At 44.7% G+C, this 20,717-nt stretch overlaps 1 protein-coding gene across 1 annotated transcript; it reads left to right on the forward strand.

Moving 5' to 3' along the window:
• The first annotated feature begins 153 nt into the window (after positions 1 to 153).
• On the forward strand, positions 154 to 20,650 carry ptpn9a (protein tyrosine phosphatase non-receptor type 9a). Its single transcript, XM_077006923.1, has 13 exons — positions 154 to 891; positions 5,370 to 5,513; positions 7,619 to 7,708; positions 12,677 to 12,801; positions 12,935 to 13,040; positions 13,627 to 13,737; positions 13,877 to 14,193; positions 14,819 to 14,906; positions 15,023 to 15,092; positions 15,204 to 15,282; positions 15,461 to 15,611; positions 16,197 to 16,431; positions 17,434 to 20,650. The coding sequence occupies exons 1-13, from the start codon at positions 859 to 861 to the stop codon at positions 17,622 to 17,624; spliced, it is 1,740 nt and encodes a 579-aa protein (XP_076863038.1). The 5' UTR covers positions 154 to 858; the 3' UTR covers positions 17,625 to 20,650.
• Positions 20,651 to 20,717: the final 67 nt, after the last annotated feature.

Raw genomic sequence — 20,717 nt, forward strand, 5'->3', positions numbered from 1 at the left:
GCAATGACATTTTTATGAATGAAGCGTGGGGCGAGTAGGAGGTGCTGGTCGTTTGGACGGGTGAACTGGAAAAATAAAACTGCAGTGCTCGCTTGTAGCCAGCAGGGGGCTACAGCTGCAGTTTCTTTTTTTTCTTTTCGAGCTCCATTTGTTAAATAAAGATAAAAGCCTGAAACCGACGAGGAGGTTCCAGATGTGGCAGTAACTTTTTTTTCTTTTTTAAATCTAAGAACAGGACGCTTTTGGTTTCCGCGTATTAAACGTCAACGGACTCACTCTTTATATTTGAACGCCGAGGGAGGGGGGAGAGTGAGGCTGCGCCTGCTGTTTCTGCTCCAGCGTTAAGTAGCTACAGGCTAACGTTTAAGGTGTCGCCAAACACCGTCCGCTCGGTCTAGTCGCTCCGTTCGCCGTTGACGGTTTGATGAAAAAACGTCTTGTTTTTTATTCTGTTTTCGCCGATATGGCACCGGAGCGCCAGAGTAGCGTCGCGCATCCAAATTCCAGCGTAATTTAGCCTGGCCAAAAATGCCAAGTTTGGTCTCGGTTACTCCACACGTAATCGTGCTAGTTAGCGTAGTAGCTGGTGTGTGTTGGGTGTTATTTCCTCTCAGCACCGCGGTAACGTTCAACCGGTGATCCCGGTGGCCGGAGAAGCAGCGGGCGAGCTAATGTGGCGTGTGTGAGGCGGTTAAACGGGCGCCGTCGACGGTGGAAGTGGAGACGTTTACCGTCAGTTAGCCAGCCAGCTAACGCCATTCCTCAAGAGAGGAGAGAGGAGGAATAGAGGAGAGAGGACAAAAAGGAGGAAGGATAAAGAGGATAAAGAAGTCTTAATTGCTTGGACAGACGCGGAGTATGGCTGCCACTTTATCAGCAGAGGAAGAGCAGGTAAGTTGAAATATCACTACTGTCATATACACACACACACAGGTATGGTGAAATATCACTACTGTCATATACACACACACACAGGTATGGTGAAATATCACTACTGTCATATATACACACACAGGTAAGGTGAAATATCACTACTGTCATATATATATACACACACACAGGTAAGGTGAAATATCACTACTGTCATATAAACACACAGGTAAAGTGAAATATCACTACTGTCATAAACACACAGGTAAGGTGAAATATCACTACTGTCATATATAAACACACAGGTATGGTGAAATATCGATACTGTCATATATAAACACACAGGTATGGTGAAATATCGATACTGTCATATAAACACACAGGTAAGGTGAAATATCAATAGTGTCATGTAAACACACAGGTAAGGTGAAATATTACTACTGTCATATAAACACACAGGTAAGGTAAATATCGCGGTTTCACACAGGTATCGTTAGCCAGTTGGTTATCGGTCGATACAACTATAAAATGAGGAACCGTCCAGTGCTTTTGTGTGACATTTAACCCCCTCACATTGAGGATTTGGTATTAATACCAAGTATTCATGTTGGCATGTTTCATTAATGACCGTGGCATCACACTGAACACGGTTTAGTTAATTTGTGAATGTAGACAATCCCGTACTGAGATTAATAACACTGGACGTGTATCTGATCCAGATTAACAGTGCGGCTCCAACACTCAGATCCCCGTGTAAACTATCTACACGAGGAATAGAGTCTGCAGTTTCGCAAGATTTCTGCAAAAGGAAAAAGGACATCTGGACACAAGTTTCGCTTTTATTTCGTTGCATTTAAACATTTAGGCGGCTAGAAGAGTTCACGTTTAGTTCACGTTTAGTTTTAGATCCCTCCAGATTGGATCTTGTGAAATGTTTCTGTCTGTCCTCCTCAGTACTGAAATGAAATCGACGGACGGACGGAATGTTGTGAATAGTTGGAAGCTGAACGATTAATTTTTGAAGTTGTTGGACACTTGGGTTTGTTGATCAAAGATATGGCAATTTGACATTCAGGTTTCCTCACGCAGAAGGTGCGTGGTGCCCTCCTGAACTGAAAACACGCGTTGATGGGCCATGCCGCAGTCCTGTTATTCCCGTCTGCACAGGGGTAATGTTAAAAAACAGGGCCTGCAACAGGAAACAGCCCTTATATAAGAGTTGCCTGTTATTTACGGTGTACTTGTTCAAGAATGTTAGCAAATGGGTAATCTTAATTCTGTAGCCACTCAAAATGTTTTTGTTGTTATGTACTAAAGTAAGCCAAAGAGAGCTACCGAAGGCTGAATGTACTTATGAAGGTACTAGGTTAAGATACGAATCAGAGTGAAGGTGGAAGCTGCAAGTCTTTGATGGTGCTCTCGGCTAATGAACAAACCTGTTGAGTAACCTGTTCTGAAGGCTTGAGGAAGGATCACTGCTTCTGTCTCTGAACAAAGCCCTTCTGTCATTTTTTTCCTACTTCTACATGTGATTTGAATAAGGACTTATCAAGCAATCACACCAGTGTACCTCTCTTGAAAAGGATTTTAAAAAGTACAGTTATGTTTCTTCACAGCAGTTAGTACTGTGCAAATTTGTGAATGGAAGTCTTGACACTCTAGGGACCTGCATGCAAGTTGGCATCTCAAGAGAGGTGCAAGGTCAGACGCACCTATCTGAGCTCTTGGTTTTCTGATGACACAGCTGTGGTGAAAAAGTGTGTGTGTGTGTGTGCTGGGGGTAGGGAAGGGTTAGAGTAATTACATCTCAGGCTGGACATGCCCAGAGCTCAGAGGCTCTGAGGGACCCAGGGCCGCTCTATCCGGCAGCTGCTAAAAGCATTTCTCTTGAATGAGAGCTTGAATGGGGGCATCTCCCAGGAAGCACCAGGGTGGGGGGCTCAGTGTGGGAGAGAGAGAGAAGACAACAGGGAAGTGAAAGACAGAAGGCTTGGATGGTGCTGGTGACGCATGTCTCTTCCTGTTCAGTATCAACTGATGCCAAAATAGACAGGGCTGACGACTCAAATGGGGGTGTGTGTGTGTGTGTGTGTGTGTGTGTGTGTGTGTGTGTGTGTGTGTGTGTGTGTGTGTGCGCGCGCGCGCGTGTGTGTGCATACACTTCACACACACATCCACCCTCTGCTCTGTTTGTGTGTGCGCGCATACATCCACATTCGGTCATGTTGATGAGCACAGGGTTGCCATCTAAACAGTTCAGAATCACTAGACCATCTGTAGGACTGTGTAATGCCACACGCCTACAAGCCCTACCCCAGGTAAATTCAGATTTCAGAAGATTCTTACCATCTGCATGTGAGCTGGTGCTGGACATGTCCTTTTAAGGCTGGAAGGCGTGTGTAAGCTCTAGAACCCAAGTCCTTGTCCTTTGGGAGAGACTCTTATTGAGTGGTCAGTACAACTGGTATGTTTCAAGTGAGAAGAAAGATGGTAGAGCCTTTTATTAGGCCAAAAAAAATGAAGTGTAAATGTGAATATAGTTTCACACAAACTAGGTTAGTAGGCTCAAGCTCATTATCCAACTGAAGAGTCTTGGTATGTGTTTTTTTAGGCATATAGCAAAGGTTTCTGAAGAAATTAATTTAATTGGTGTTTGGAAAGTTATTCAATTCAGAAGCGAGTGCCTTTTCCACACACGAGTCTGTCCTCCTCCAGAATTTCCCCCAAGTATTAGTGTGTACTAAGACTTACATTTTTTAGATGTTTTTGTCATTATTATTTTTGAAGCATATAGTAAGTGCCTGTCCTTGAGAGCAGTGTGTTCTGTGGAGTCTTTCACACGTTCTCATTTTCTGCGTCACACTGACCATCTTACTCCGCTTACTCCCTCAGAGTGGAACAAACCTGCTGAGTCTTCTGGTTTTTATCGCTCTACATGTTGTGATTTTCTGCTGTTGCTGTAGTGTTCGTGTGTGTTCGTGTGTGTTCGTGTGTGTTCGTGTGTGTTCGTGTGTGTTCGTGTGTGTGTGTGTGTGTGTGTGTGTGTGGCAGGCATACTAAACATCAATTTCCGAGCCCTTATGGAAAACTAATCTCAGCCCGTTCTTCTTATTTGCCACAATACATAAACGCACATGCATCCGTTTTAGGCCTGTAGTAATGTGATGAGCAAAGAATGCAAGTTGTCGGTGTCTCCAGACAGAGCCCAGCTCTCCACCTGTGAGACAACAGACCAAAACGTAGGATAACGCAGTCGTCGCCCCATACAAGAGACATGTCGGCTGTTAGCAGACAGTATGTGACTATGGCCTAAGGAACAAATGCGGCGAAATGAAATAATGATTTTTAGTATTACCTTCCACACACTGGTCCTGTGTTTGTGCGTGTGCTGCACAAGGCGACTGGAGTTTTAAGCTTTTCCTCCCACCAGTTGGCCACTGTAACTGAGAGAAAGCTGAAATGGTCTGATTATCCCTGAGGCTTCATATCGCACTGTATTATTATAACCACTCACCATCTCCGTGCTGTTGTGGGTTTGCACAGTTTTTGCTGTTAATTGGCTGCTTTAAGAGCAGTATTGAGATCCAGAAAAGTGTCTCTCTCCTAACTGAAAGAGTGTCAACACACAAGAATTGGCTGCTGTAAATTTGATTAGTTTGGCTTAATTTGTGAAAGCAAGTATTTATTTGCAGTCCTGGTAGAAGTATAAGACGTTGCTGTTCAGTGAGGCTGTGTGAGAGTGTGAGGCCTTCTAGGCTAGTGTGAGGCCTTCTAGGCTAGTGAGAGGCCTTCTAGGCTAGTGAGAGGCCTGACTGCTGCTGGGGCTGCATCTCCTGCTTTATAATCACAGCACAGAGCACTGGCTCATCACGTCCTCCGTCAAAAGGCTTCATTCACCATCGACTGTTTATCCTTCTGATGATACTCCCAGCCAGCGAGGCACGCAGCTCACCCAGGGAGCAGCGACACACAGGAACACACTTCAGCTCCTTCCCAATCATTGTGATGCTGTAAACGTGTTCGAGGGAAAACTTTTTTTTTTTTTTTCCGCCCACGGGTCTCTGAGCAACACTTTTTCTTTCTTTAATTTCTTGTATATCTTTGAATGTACAGGTCTAATCATGTTCTGTTCCAACATGTTCAGAATGCGAAAATCCCTCAACGAGCGAGCGGAGAAGATATCCTGCACACGAACGCTGTGCTGCACACGCGAGGCAGTAAAGTGATCCTGATGTGCTCTCTGTAGTGCCGTTTAGCGCTACATTTGAATCAGCTGTGCCTGGTGCTGGAGACGTGAGGCACTAGTCCAGCACTGGAACATTTCTCATAGCCGAGCATCAGGCGCTGTTGTAACAGGCATCCCACACCAACAGAGATCAACACTAATGTTCCTGCTGAAAGACGTCGACTAACCTTAAATGATTTTCTGTGCTTAATGCAGGATGTGAGATGTGATTGACTGTGTGTGTGTGTGTGTGTGTGTGTGTGTGTGTCTCCAGGCCACTAAGCAGTTCCTGGAGGAAGTCAATAAGTGGACCAGTCAGCATGGCGTCTCCCCTCTGTCTTGGGACGTGGCTGTGAAGTTCCTTATGGCGCGCAAGTTTGATGTCCTTCGGGCCATTGAGCTCTTTCACAGCTACAGGGTATGTGTCATAGGTCTGTGTGTGTGTAAATCCTGTCACACGTTTGTAAACATGTCGCATTTGTGTTCAGAAAGCTTTGCTGTTTGGGGTGGCCTATAAATACACTAAAACTAAAAGTTGTCATGGCTGGAAAATTCCTGTGTATATTGAAAACTAAAATGCTTCACCTACATAAATTTGACTTGGTCAGGGCTGCGTTTTAGTGCAGTTAAAATTGTGCCAGTTTGCAGTTACTGTACAGACTCTTCCACATGCAAAGTTAGCATGATGCCAAATCAAAGAATGATGTTTGACTGGGATTAAAATGTCAAATAACCTTAATCAAATAGCCATTTCATATGGTTGTGAAGTTTGCTGGTTCAAGCATTTTCATCACATCACATAACATTACAGGGCTGTATGACTACCACTTAAAAGTAAGACACACACACACACACACACACACACAGAGAAATCCCTGAAAGTAAAGGACAGTGCACCAGTATGACGGACACCCCTTGTGAGCCAGGTGGGTGCTGTGGTTTGGGCTGGCCTGAATACGGCTTAACACACTTCCAGAGAGGCCTTCAGTGTTGCTCCGTCTGCTGGGCTTTGAGGTGACAGGCAGGATTCCAGCATATCCCGCTCATCCTCACACGGAAGAGGCAGAGTTCATGCTTCCGGCTCCACGATCAGCCTCACTAATCGCCGAGGCCGGCAGTCACCCGAGCGCGAGGCCGCGCTGTGTTTCGGTTTCAGCTCGATAAGATCTTCATGAATCTTTGAAAATATTAAGAGTGTTAACCTATATGAGTCACACGAGTGGCTCCCGTCGTAGTTTCTACATGGGCTCCTCACACGGCCTCAGTTCTCACAAACTCGCATTCATGGAAATGTGAGAAATGCGGTAGTGAAATTGCACGTGAAAAAAGCGTAGCTTGCACATATTGATTTTTGTTGTCCGTGATGTAGATTCCCAAAAATTTGTTTTCTAAACATAGCCACCACAGGGAATGCACAGTGCATGCTGGGAAGCGTTCAACATTACGCAGCAGAGTCTGAATGATCTGAGCAGGATTCTAACAGCAAACCTAGAACAGATTTGAGGCTTCACTGGAAACGTGAAAACCTCATTAGGCTGTGTAGTCAGTTGGACCAGGTCCTTATGACTAATGTTCGCTTTGTTCCGCACCGTTCTGCTGAGGTGATGGAGGGTTTCGGTGCAGCGGAAGAACAAGGTAGCGATATGGAACCTTTATCGACTTCGCTTTAACTAGAGTATTACAAAGGACGGGGGAGGGGTGGAAAGTTCCCGGAGCTTCGTTACCCTTTAACTGCGTTAATGGCCCTCGGTGACTGGGTGGTGCGGGGGTCCAGCAGGGTGGGGCGATCCCAGGACGGGCGGAGGTGGGGTGGGGTGTTGCGTCAGCCTGAACCCCCCCGCACGGATCAGGCTCAGGGCTTGAAGTGCATCTCCACCCCATCGGTGGTGAAGGCCCAGAGGTCTACAACGTGCATGACCGCCCAGTGACCTTCACGAGACAGCTGAGTCGGGATGTTCCGTGTGCTGAAGGCAGATTCCCCCCTGGTTTGCTGGCAGGTTCTGGGCTACAAAAGTAATAAACGATTTGGACGCAATGTGGATATACTGTGTCAGTAAGAGTAAGATGAGTTTGCTGTGTGTTTGGAGCAGAGTTCTTCCGTGCTCGGTGACGCATTTTTGTCCAGCACGGGGTAGAAACTGCAGCTCTGAAGACGTCCTGAGCCAGTCACAGCAGCTGGTGTGAGCTGAAGCTTTATTCAACGAAAATGCAGATGTTGAGAGTCTGCTCAGTACTCTGTACTCTGTTTGTATTCTGTTTTAACTCCTCTAGGTATTGAGCATAAGACCAGGTTACCGTTTTCTTTTATAATCATCGCATTCATGATTTGCTACATTCCAGCTGTGACGTATGAGTGGGCTCGTTTGATGATTTAAATCAGGGGTGCCCACAAGTTTTCAGCTCGTGATCTACTTATAAGCAAATGTTGTTATTAGCATGGCCCAGGGTGTTGCGTGCGGGTGACTGGTATTCCGGGCGGTGGGGTGTTGTGAGGCGTTGATGACCCTGCTCTCTCTCCCACAGGAGACGCGCCTGAGGGAGGGCATCGTCAAACTGCAGCCGCAGGAGGAGCCCCTGCGCTCCGAGCTCCTCAGCGGAAAGTTCACCATCTTGGTGAGTAGATGGTGACGCCCGTCACCTCCTTCCTCACCATGGAGGTTGGTTGGAAGCATCCCGGACGTTTGCCTTGTTCGTTCCTGTGTGAGTGGAGCAGAGAAAGATCCAGGGGGGTGTTGGGTTAAACCCATGCTGTCCTGCTCATCGCATTCAGAATATCCAGTAGAGTTCAAATATTCTTTTTTATTGGCTGTAGTGGATGTCGTATCGCCTAAGACTGTAGGCAAAGGTTGGAATTGGGTGTACGAGACGTATGGGTGCTTTACATAACTAGTTTCTAAAAGAGTTTAGTGATTTTAACCAAACTGTTGATATTTTGTGCAGATCAGTAGCACAGCAAACTATTGGTGTACTACTGTAATGTGTAACACTCTGACTACTAGGCCAAAGTGGTTTTAGAGCCATTGCAAGGTTTTAACAGCCTGCGGAAAGGTTTTTCCGCCCCAGTGTTGCAGGCTGTAGGGGTGTGGTTAGAGCTGAACTGGTTTTGTTCTTGCCAGAGGTGTCCAGCACTGTAAACCGGGATGTCCCTAACTAGTTAAAAGGTAGTCATCTGTCTTACATTGATTTAGATCTGCCTGTGAATCATTGGTACACTTCATCCTCAGCACAGCAGGAACTTCAGCGTGGGTGTGTGTGTGGCCCAAGTGTCCACTCTGAAACGTGCTCAAATTACTGTAATATGATCAGATTTATCTTATTCTCTCTAATTAACTAAACACAACAACGTTAATTCCCCTCATTTTTATGCACTCATTGATCTGACTGTTCCTAATTTATGCCGGACTGCCTAGTGGGCCAACTACACGACGTATAGTTTCCAGCATGAGGATTTCTCAAGTAATCGATTAATCTGTGGAGTAATCTGTAGAATGCTAGATTACTAAAATCTACTGCTGCAGCCCTACTTACAACCACACGCTATCAGTTTGACTGCAACAGAAGGTTCTACACATTTACGTCTGTCCTCCCTGCGGTAACAATCTCTTTCATTGGGATTATGTTTGGATAGCAATGAGGTAGGTTGAAAAGACTGAAGTATGGCACTATAATGTAATATAGTGCAATACCTAATAATATATGAATACATTCTTTTGAGTGATTTTACCTCTTTGGGCTCCACAAGTAGAGAGTATGTGTGGAAAACACTTCAAACCCTGATCATTCTAATCTCTGCAACGACAAACCATTGAAAATCTGATATCTATTTAATTAAAGAACAATTAAAGGTTCTGACCATGATATTCATGTTGTGGTGAGGTCAACCGACACAATGCTAAGTATCTCCACCGGTTTATTTTAAATCAATGTTCAGGCAACACTGCATTTACAGACAGAATTACTGCAGACAGATACATTCTTTTCTGTATAAAAGCCACGAGAACTTCTACACCAAAATTTACATCTTATAATGCATCAGTTTGTATGTTCATTGCTGTAAACTTCCCAGTAACTCGTTAGTCTTTTACAGTTCATAGTTAGGCTAAATTATAGATGAGCACACAGATGTGTAAGCACCTGTACTCCAGGCTTTTTTAATTTATTTAAATTTTTTATTTAAGGTTTTTTTTTTCTTTTTTTTAAAGCAGATTTCATTTTAGATGTTACTTTGTATTTGTTAGTTTGTATATAAAGCACGCAAAACGGGTTGTTTAGAAACTGGAATACAGTGCTGCTTGAAAGTTTGTGAACCACCTGAACATCGTTTTCTAATTCTCAATTTGTAATTTCTTTCCAAAAACTGAAAATCTGCCAAGTGCAAGTGTGTGAGCTCTGTTAGAAGCTCGTCACCTCCTTCTGCAGCCCTTACATCAACCAAATGTGTTTCTGTAACCACACACAAGTCTCTTATCTACGTTTTGGGATTTTTGCCCACTATTCTTTGCAGAACTCCACCAGTTGAGAGCGGTTGAAGAGACATCTGTTATGTACTGCCCGCTTGCCACAGCATTTCTATGGGGTTGACTGGGCCAAATCTGGGAGTGCAAATCTTTTCTCTTAAGCCATTCCTTGGTAGTTTTGCTGGAATGCTTTGGGTCGTCGTCTTGTTGCATAATCCATTTCCGTCCCAGCTTCAACTCCCTGACTGATGGCAGGAGATTCTGGTCAAGAATTTGTTGATGGGCCCTGGAATTGATGGTTCCCTGGATAATATGGAGTCATATTTATATGCATTACTGACTTTTCTCCAAATAGGGTGCGATTGTGGCAAAATAATTCCACTTTGGGTTGGTCTGTCCAGGACTTCCAGAAAGCCTCTGGTTTGTGCAGGTGCTCTCTGGCAAAGTTTATACAGGCAACTTTCTCTTTGCTTTCTTTACCTGAAATTGGCCATCTACTTCTAGACAAAGTTGCGGTGATGCTAAGTGCTCTCCGTTTGTAAATGATTTGGCTTACAGTGGATGGATGGAGTTTGAATCTTTTGGAGATGGTCTTGTAGCTTTCCCCAGACTGATGGACTATCACCACCTTCTTCCTGATGTCCTCAGGTGTCTCCTTTCCTCTCTGCATCATTGATTTTTGTGCTTTACACCTTGGCATGATGGTGGTTTTGTTGGATTCCTCTCTTTTAATCAGTCTGGCTCAAATCTTTTCCCAGGGTGTCTCGTTTGATTCGTCTGCTTAATTGATTACTTGAGCACTTGTATGTGTTTCATCTGAGGAGTTCGCAAACTTTCACACAGCAATGTATATTGATCCCCTGTTGCAGTAAATTCATCGTAGAAACTGCAGTAAAGCCACATGGCGTTTATAAGCTTGCTGTCCATAGTAAGTTTGTGTTTAGACATTTTGTATCCCAGTAGAGTTTGTTTTCCAGTAGAGATGACATCTTCATTTTCTTTCATTTCTGATATCCTCACATATCTTTTGTTTAATGTAGTTATCTGGAACAATATATTTTATTGATTTTGTGTTGTATCTACTGCCTCTTTCCTAGTACACGCTGTAGGCCAGACACTGGCGTCAAAGCCAGCAGCAGAGCCTCTGTAAGCTTCACTGCCAAAATAAGATCATAGTATTAGTAAGATTTCTTTAATAACAGTAGCTATATAACTTAACATTATGTAAATACTGTATTTGCCCTGACTGTTATGTCAGTAACTTGCATAGGTGCTAATATTCTGAGCTAATAGATACATGAATTAGCATTCTGGGCTTACTGATATTGGTAAACACAAGCCACAATTGGCTAGTTGAGCATATTTATTAGCTAGGTAACTAAATAAACCTTTACAGATTGCTCAAATTTTAACACAACATTTACTCAGACAGTAAGTAAAAGTGCTGTGTGGAAAGGGAAAAAAAACGACAGTATATTTAGCCCTCTTATTTTCCGAAGGTAACCTCCCCGGTGCTGAAATGCAGAACTTCATATCTGATCTTTACGACTGTGGCTTTAATTTACAATGACAAAGTAGAAAGTGGCCCAGTTTGTCACACTGTGCAGCAGATGAACTGTCAGAGCAGCAGACGGCTCTGGGGAACGAGGACAAAGAAAACCACTGTGTCCTTTGGAGATTTCCAGCCAGTTCAGATGTTGTGTTGTTGACACTTGCATGAAAGATGTGTTGTAAATGCCTAATGAAACCCAGCTTGTTCAGGTCTTGCTTAAGCACCGGTTCTCTTATTGTCCCTAATTTTAAGCCATGATTTATTTGTAATCTTTTTTTTTTTTTTTGGCACAGATTGCTTTATCTACTTGTTTTTTTAAAGCACCGATTTTATGTTCCTGTCCCTCATGCTGGTTAATCGTTGCATGAATAATGGTACACTTTCACCTGTCCTGTAGTCTGAGCGAGACCTGCATGTCAGACCCAGGGGGCGACATCACCGTGCGGACCGCCGTGCGCTCACTCACACAGAGGTGTTGTGGACCTCCCAGGCCACTGTAATTTGTCTGTCCTCGGTGGCCCAACCCTGATCGATCTGTCCTTTTCCTCTGTTCCTGGACCACATCCTGCCCGTGGTATTTATAGCCCCGCGTCCCCGGTAATAGACTTCTTACTTTAGCCCTCTGTGTCAGTGTTTCCTAGACTGGGCTCCAGAAACAGAGACAGGAGATGTACAGCAGACTGATTTGCGTGTCATTTATGCCACTGTATGGGACAGTGGATTATTTTGCAGGTAACAAAAAGATGATAAAAATAAATACTCTCCATAAACGAGTCTTGCGTTGAATGGATAAGCCGAAGGTCCCTTTATGTTTAGTGGCTGTTTTGTAGATTAGTGTTTTTTTGAACTGAGAGTAAATGTTGCATCTTCGTGAGTGGAGACAGGTCTCCAGAACAGTGCTGCTTTTGTAAAAGGGGTTTGACATGGAAATATTCTGAAAAATTAGAAAATTGAAGTGTTTTCTATCGTACTTGACTACCAAAAAAGAGAACATTTTCTCATAACGTCTCTATTATATAACAGTGTAGGCTCTTGTTAAGACTACTATATTCAAATATTTTGGTGTATTCCGTTTATCCATTAAAGTAAAGTATTTGACTATAGTGTTTTCCCTCCTTGGTTATACTTTGGGTAGTGTAGGGTTAAGACTTCCTTATCTGGAAAATCACCAGTTGGACTTTGTGTCCTCTGCTGTTTCTCTGGCTGTCTCTGCTACTCTGCCTCCCAGTGGACATATCAAGAACATCACTTGTGTTCCATGGATATTTATGATGTAATTTTCTATGATGTCATCTATTCTAATTTTGCCCAACGCTGTTCACCGAGTTGCAGAAAATGCCCTTAAATGTTCAGCAGAGTGACTTTCGAAACGCTTTCAAGATCTCACCAGTTCAGATTAAATCTGTGACCGTTTAATTCACGTTTGCAAAATTTCTACAGTTCTAGATTCTCCAGAAAAAATGATGGATTCTACTACAAAAAAACTGCTGCAGAACTGCAGATTTGTGTGTGTGTGTGTGTGTGTGTGTGTGTGTGTGTGTGTTGACAAGCTTTTCATCGTCCCCTCTTCAGGGAGTGCGAGACCCCACGGGTGCCTCCATAGCTCTGTACACAGCCAAGCTGCACCACCCTAATAAAACCGGCAACCACGTGGTGCTGCAGGCCCTCTTCTACCTGCTGGACAGAGCAGTGGAGAGGTAGGCGTGTCTCCATCCCTGTGGAGAGAACATGTGCTTCTCCTTTGGATCACGGGCGTGAGAGTGTGCGTGTTCAAGTATCCACTTGTGTGAGTTGCTGGTGGATGAACTGTGCCCTCTTCCCCTCTTGCAGCTTTGAGACCCAGAGGAATGGACTCGTCTTCATCTACGACATGGCGGGATCCAACTACACCAACTTTGAACTGGACCTGAGCAAGAAGATTCTTAACCTGCTCAAGGTTCTTTTTAAACATCTATACACACGTGGCTCCCAGTGAATAGCATAGAACCATTGGGAACGGGCTCAACGAACCTTCATGGAGCTGTATTATGTTAATGAAGCGTAATTGTACAGCTGGATGAAGGTTCATTAACATAATACTACAGCTGGATGAAGGTGCGCTAACTTAAGAATTGTAGTCAAAAACTGTCAGCAGCTTGCTAGATTAACATTGGGGTTAATATCTTATAACAATTAGCCTCAGTGTTATTTACAGCAAAAGAGATTTACAAGTTAGTTTTTATTCACAGTTGATTACTGACTGTTTTAAATAAAAATGTGAAATGTTGTTTGTACCATTATTTATTTTTATGTTTTGACTCTGACCTCTAAACGTCTGCAGTGGTTATAGAAAGAAACATATCGGTTGACCTCTAGTTGTGGCGATATTGAATGTTACATTAAGCTACAATAGTTGGTTTTTTGTTTGTATGTTTTTTACCTTTATCAACTTGTGACATTCAGATCTCACAAGGTGATGAGGATGGGGGTGATGTGGGTGTGGTGTAGTCTGAGGCAATACTCCTCCAACCATCTCTGTGCAGGGCGCCTTCCCCGCCCGGCTGAAGAAGGTCTTCATAGTTGGAGCTCCAGTCTGGTTCCGAGTGCCCTACAACCTGCTCAGCCTGCTGCTAAAAGAGAAACTCCGAGAACGGGTCGGTACCCACCCACCCAACCCGCCAGCCGCGCACCGACCGGCACACCGGCCTTGCCGAATCGGCACCTGCTCGGCACCGGCTTCTCCTAGTTCACCATGATAACGGTGACGTCTCTGTGCTCCGGGTGCGTCCACAGGTCCAGATAGTGAAGATGGCAGACCTGCGTCTGCACCTGCCCCGGGATTGCCTGCCCGAGCACCTGGGCGGCTGCCTGGCCCTGGACGTGCACGGCTGGAACCGCCGGCTGCTGGCCGAGCAGAACGGGCGCGTGGACCCGGTGGACGAGCTGGTCTGCATACCGACGGAGGACGCCTCGCTGCACGTGCCCGGGCCCGACGCCATGCGCCTGTCTGAGCTGGCTGCCCACCTGGCCCGAGCCCAGCGCGCCGGCATCTACCAGGAGTACGAGGAGCTGCGGCAAGAGCAGCCTTCCGGAAGCTTCCACTGCGCACTGTGAGCACGTGCTTTAAAGACGCCCCCTACTCTACTGCGCCGTGTCGTGGCGCCCGGCACGGTTGCTCTGGCAGGCGGGTTCAGGACCAGCGTCAGGGCCTTGAATGTCCATGTCTGCATTACCAGTGACCTATACCACAGGACCTGATCCCTTTAGTCTGACGTAGTGGCAGTTTTGGCGCAGTAGATGGCTGGTACAAAAGAAGAATTGCAGAAGCCTCTAATTACCCTGTTGCATTTTATGGTTTGCCCATCAGTCCATTTATAATTTAATAACGCCATATAATGTTGAAGTTGCTGAGAAAATGAGAGAAAATGTAGAAAGTTGCAGAGACATTTTCATGTGCCGTACACAAAGTAAATTCTGTCAGTTCCTGACTTCTGCTGTAAAGTACATTTACATGGGCAGGTGAAAGGTGTCTGTACAATCATTAGGTAGTTAATCACTTCTACCCTGCAGAAACTGTGGACGTGTGTCAGTCCACAAACTCTGCTTCTCTGTCCACTCGCTCATTGGTGCCTCGCTGTGACTGACTGCCCCCTGCAGGTGGCTGTAGTTGAGGTAGTAGGTCTGTCAAAGAGGAAAGTATTGCAACAAGAATCACTGACCCCGTCACATCCACAGGGCTCCCTGCAACCAGGAGAGGAATCGCTACGGCGACGTTCTGTGTCTCGACCAAACGCGTGTCCGGCTGAAAAGCAGGAGGAATGAGGTTTGTCCAGAGCGTCTAGATTTTAGCCGTCTTTATATTTCCGCTCCCTTGCACGGAGCGCGCAAAATGTCACCCTAGCGACGGGCATGTTCATAGCAACCCCGCTCTCTTCTCAGAGATCAGATTACATCAACGCCAGCCTGATGGACGGCTACAAGCAGACGAGCGCCTACATCGGGACTCAAGGTAAGAGCGAGCGGTCGCCGCTGCTGGAGACCTGGGCCGGGCGCGTAACGTTAGCGTAACGGCAGCGTAACGTTAGCGTAACGGCAGCGTAACGTTAGCCGCTCTGCGCAGGCCCGCTGGAGAAGACCTACGGAGACTTCTGGAGGATGGTGTGGGAGCAGAACGTGCTCGTCATCGTCATGACAACAAGGTGAGGCATGAGTCACGCACACAAACCAACAGGATGGACTCGCGATGAGGGAGGCTGGGTAATGCAGTTCTACATTAGTGTGTTACAATGGCTCCACCCCCCCCTGCTCTGTTGCTGATTCTGTGTACTGAGTAATGAACGTGTGTGTGTGTGTGTGTGTGTGTGTGTGTGTGTGTAGGACAGACGAGGGGGGCAGAAGGAAGTGTGGTCAGTACTGGCCCCTGCAGGAGGGAGGGCAGGAGGTATACGGACACATCGCTGTGGTCAACCAGAGAGTGGACAACCATGCCCATTACAATCAGACTGCACTAGAGCTGCATAACACAGAGGTAACCCATGCTTACACATACACACACACACACCTGCATGGACAAATGGATTGGTGTTGGTTATTTATGGGATGGATAGTGGTAGGTTTTGTAGAATGTGGCTGGTTTCAGGGAGTCAGTCTACAGACAAACCTAGTCAGCTTTTTCTGTGAAGCATTTTCAGATGTTTCTGGAGTTTAAACCCAACTTGACCAATGCTGTTGTATGTGTCCAGTACGGTCTAATACATAGTCCAGAAGACACAGGCCTTAAAGCCCTTAGATTAGGATAGGGAACCACTTTGCAAATCTGGGTGGAACTGAGACTGATCCAAAGTATCTTCATGACTTCAAGACATGAGGCACGTGATGATTGACACCCCCAAAACAACCGCAAAAATGAATTTATCTGAAATGTGCCTCCATATTTATCTGGCCTCCATATAGACCCGTCTTGTATACACAGAGTTCAGTATAGGTTTTCTCAGACTCCACATGTGAACGTGCCAGTGGTCATCCGCTCCGGTCCGACACGGAGACCCTAGAGCTGCGTGCGGCCGTACTGGAGCGCCTTGGCGCTCCTTCACACTGCTTCTCTTCTGACCAGACCTGTGAGCAGAGGCAGGTGACGCACTTTCAGTTCCTGAGCTGGCCGGACTACGGCGTGCCCTCCTCCGCACTGTCTCTGCTCGACTTCCTGGGTGCCGTGAAACAGCAGCAGAGAAGAGCGGTGAAGGCCCTGGGCCCCCAGTGGAGAGGCCACCCCCTGGGCCCCCAGTGGAGAGGCCACCCCCTGGGCCCCCCCATGGTCGTCCACTGCAGCGCAGGGATCGGCAGGACGGGTAAATAAGCACTCGCGTGGCATCCCCGGCCTGGAAAAGACCGAAATGTTTTTGTTGACTTTTTTGTTGTTGTTTCTGTTGTTTTCATAGAAGACTGATGAACATCACTGATGAATAGTGAATTCTGGTAGTTGTGTATCCCCAACATCACTGATGAATAGTGAATTCTGGTAGTTGTGTATCCCCAACATCACTGATGAATAGTGAATTCTGGTAGTTGTGTATCCCCAACATCACTGATGAATAGTGAATTCTGGTAGTTGTGTATCCCCAACATCACTGATGAATAGTGAATTCTGGTAGTTGTGTATCCCCAACATCACTGATGAATAGTGAATTCTGGTAGTTGTGTATCCCCAAATTGTTCTCCTCCGCATCCTCAGAATAACACTGACCATTTGAAACAGCCCGCACTGACATATGCTGTGATAAGGTTAACGATGCTCATTCAAAAGAGTGAATCACCAGAGTGTTTATGACCAGTAAACATTGTTTTGAAGCAGACAGACTAAAGAGACCGCTAACTTGATTGCTAATATTAAAATATTTATTTTGCACTATATGTTTAGCCGGAGGTGAAATGCAGAAAGCCCTGCTGCTCTGCCTGATCAGGAGGGTGTGGGGGGTTCAGACTGCCTGGTGATTGACAGCAGCATAGTCGCAGTAGCGTAAACAAACCAGGCATCCTGGCAACCATAGATTTACTTAAACTATTCCACTGTGGCTCAAACTGCATCCGTCTTTTCTTGAGATAAATCGTAAGAAGCCGGTGGAAATACACGTTTACAGTCCTGGACTCCGCCAGATGCCACACAGAAGCTGAGAGCATGACAAAATTAGGAATAAATGGGAGTACTTGAAATGAAAACTAGGAAAAGTTTTTTATTTTTTTCTTTCCACATCATCAGTAAATTGCCCCCATTAACAATCATAATTTGTTTTGCTCCCTCATGGGGGAGTGTGTGCTGAGGGCTGTTTTGACGGTTGTCCCTCTGTTCTCAGGTACGTTCTGCGCCTTAGACATCTGCCTGTCACAGCTGCAGGACGTCGGCACTCTGAACGTGTATCAGACAGTTAGGCGCATGAGAACGCAACGTGCCTTCAGCATCCAAACACCAGAACAGTATTATTTCTGCCACACTGCCATTCTCGAGCATGCCCAGCGACAGGGACTGCTCTCGACCAATCAGTGAGGGACAGAATCCACTTTCTGTCAATCAGTGCGAGACGGAGTGTGCCCTCGACCAATCAGTGACACTGAGACCATGCTCTTTAGCCAATCAATAGGCTGTTTGCTAATAGACTGAGCATAAATCCTGGAGGCCCTGGAGAATCTTTTTAACAATGGCCAAGGACCCATTCATCTGACTGACATTCCAAGCCGAGCACTTGTAACTCAGAGGTTGGTGATGTGTGTAAAGTGCCACAATCATGCTAACACTGTTTTACCAACAGATCTAAATCTCTGTTGAAGACATTAATCTATCTCGTATCCAATCAGTAATACTGTACAAAATGAAGGTATTCATACTGTGGTTGAATGTTTGTAAGTCATTAGTGGCCAATAGCTGTTTTGTGAATGTCTAAAAGTTCAACTTACTTTTGCTGCCAAAAATGTCTTTTTCTCTTTGTCCTGTGCTTATAATACAAAATTCCTGTAAAATCACGAGTTAACTTCCCAAAAACAGCTGCGTCCTCTGCTCATTCTGTCTAGTACTGTGTGGTTCTGTCATCAGGAGTTCTTCAGTGGGACCGACATTTTGGCTGATGCCACATAGTTAAACTGGACACCCGCTGTCCATAAAATGGGATCACTGTCACTGGGCCTCATACACAAGTGTTTGGTATACACCCCACCCCACACACACGCGCACACACACACACACACACACACACAGAGTCCTCGGTGGACCCGACTGGGCACTCTGTTCCATTAGTGCTGTTCAGTCTACACACGGTTCATATACTGTATGTGACAATATGAATATGTAACACTATATTGCTTCTGAACATTACTAACACTGAATACATGTTTCCTGTGATGGCAGTCAGTTTTGTGTCATGTTGGGCAGTGTTGTGAAACGTTAATATCCTGACTGGTGTGTAGTCTCTCTTTTAAATCATTTAGAACAGGCTTTATGAATGGAGGGGGTGTTGTTGGCTTGGTGTTGTTGACTGTACTGTGACTAACTTTTGTAGACTTGCCATGTGGCCCTGCAGAGGTCACTCAATTTTTTTTAACTCCACTTGACAATTTTAAAATGGTGTCATCTAAGGTCAAATTGATGTAGCGGTTCTTAAATTAAGTAATGCTTAATTCATGTGATAAAGTATGTTATTAGGATTTATCAAAACAAAGCTATTTCCTATTGAAAATCATTTGCCATGTGTCAAAGAGCTCCCGAGCAGTACTGGACAGTGACACTTCAGATTGTCTCCACAACTGGATCTGAGGTCAAACTAATACTACAGCGACTATAGTTTAATTGTCAGTCTGCCAGCTGTAATTTCAACATATAAGCATCTTCTTTGTGCTTCTTTAGTATACTGGATGCATTTGCCACAATGTCCAGAGGGAAACGGTCTCATAAATACTTTTTAGCATATTGCAGTCACTGTTATGATTGAGAATGATTATGTTCACCTTGTGATGCATCTTCTGCAGTTCTGAATAGTGTGATGTTCTGCCTGAGCTATGGAAGGTGGCATCATCCATTTGGGTAGTTCTACCACAGGTGAAGTGAATGTTTCCCTTATCCACTGATGATGTCTAGTTTGGCCGCTCCGGTCTGTTTGGTTTCCATAGTTACGGTTGATTTTTCTCTAGCCGTTTGCTTTTCTTCTCTGGACTCTCCAGATTCAAAACTTTGTGGATTACAGGTTTTATTTTTATGAAAGCAAATGACCATCTGCATGGCAGCATCTCTCGTCATTTCAAAGTGGTGAAAGGCAGAAATGTGTCCGTGATGAGCTCACTGGCTTCTCTGGGTTTCTCATTCCAGATGCTATGGAGAGTGCACTAGTGATCAACATGCTAGTGTAACAGACACATAGTGGGACAGACACATTCTGTGGAGATCAGAGGTTCTGAGGAGAAATATAAAGATTTTCAAAAAGGTGTTCCTACAGCCTGTAGGCAACTTTTTAGACTCCTTGTCTGTTTTTCTTTAACCATGCAGGTGGGCAGGTTTCTTTTTGAACGTTCATTTTAAACACCTCTCTACAGGTTCAGAATGTATATTACATTGGACCGGTCACTGCAGTACAATCCAACTTCAAATTCTGTTTTCCATTTTTATTTTTGGCCTGGAGGCTGATGTTTGCTCAAATAAAACACCTGTATATACTGCTTGGGTTTTGTGCTTGTATGAACGCTTATGTCTTCTGTGAACAAGGGGAAAGACTCTCTACCCGTGCTTAGATTTCACGTCGGCTAGGCTAGTTACCATAAGAAAGCACTTTCAACCAGGCATTCACTATGTGCATTCACTGACATTGTTATTAACAGAGGATTTAACACCACATGTACCATAACTAATATACATTTATATATAGTGTGGTGTGAAATGCAATAGTTGTAAATTGACAAATCTGCAACTTGGTCGTCTATCGGATGGTTTTGCTTGTTAATCATGTTTTTACAGTTGTAGCTCCAAGACCTGTATTGTTTTGTTTTATAGTATCACTTTTATTTTGTCCTTGAGTATGTGAACCTTTGCTACTGAATTCATATTGAATTTGCTTGTAGTGAAGTGTCTTTAAAATCTAATGTGTGTATGCATCATAATTCTAGAATTGTTAACTCTTTAAACGATGGACACGAAATGTGACTGATTTTATATTATATTAAATAAACTGTGTCCTTGCATATTATTCCATTTGCAAATAGCTACTTATATTTTCCCATTCTGTAGCATTCATTTGTATGATTTGATACAGTAATCAAGCTATATAAAGAGGAATGCTATTCTGTCCACATATAAAATGTTCAGCAGTTTACTTTTTGACCAAATACTTTTATTTTGAAGAGATCTGTAACATGAAACTGGTGATGTATGAGATAACATGTCATCTCTTGTGCTGAAATGTTGCATGTTCTTTTGGAAAAGTGGAATTCTGTTCCCTGACTCAGGGCCACTCATTTGAGCTATTAGAACCTTGTAAAGTATGAAATGTGAAAGAACTATGATAAACATTAAACGGAGCCATCATTTCTTCACTTGGACCACTTTATTGACTACTCGTGTTGTTGATGCATGATCGTCTCCTATTATACTCTCCAGCAG

This window comes from Brachyhypopomus gauderio, chromosome 5 (genome assembly GCF_052324685.1).
Source record: "Brachyhypopomus gauderio isolate BG-103 chromosome 5, BGAUD_0.2, whole genome shotgun sequence".
Lineage (NCBI taxonomy): Eukaryota > Metazoa > Chordata > Actinopteri > Gymnotiformes > Hypopomidae > Brachyhypopomus > Brachyhypopomus gauderio.

Coding starts and splice junctions, on each gene's coding strand:
- ptpn9a (XM_077006923.1), top strand. CDS start 859: ATGGCTGCCACTTTATCAGCAGAGGAAGAGCAG. Junction 7,709..12,676: donor GCGGAAAGTTCACCATCTTG/GTGAGTAGATGG, acceptor TCCCCTCTTCAG/GGAGTGCGAGACCCCACGGG. Junction 14,907..15,022: donor TGAAAAGCAGGAGGAATGAG/GTTTGTCCAGAG, acceptor CTCTCTTCTCAG/AGATCAGATTACATCAACGC.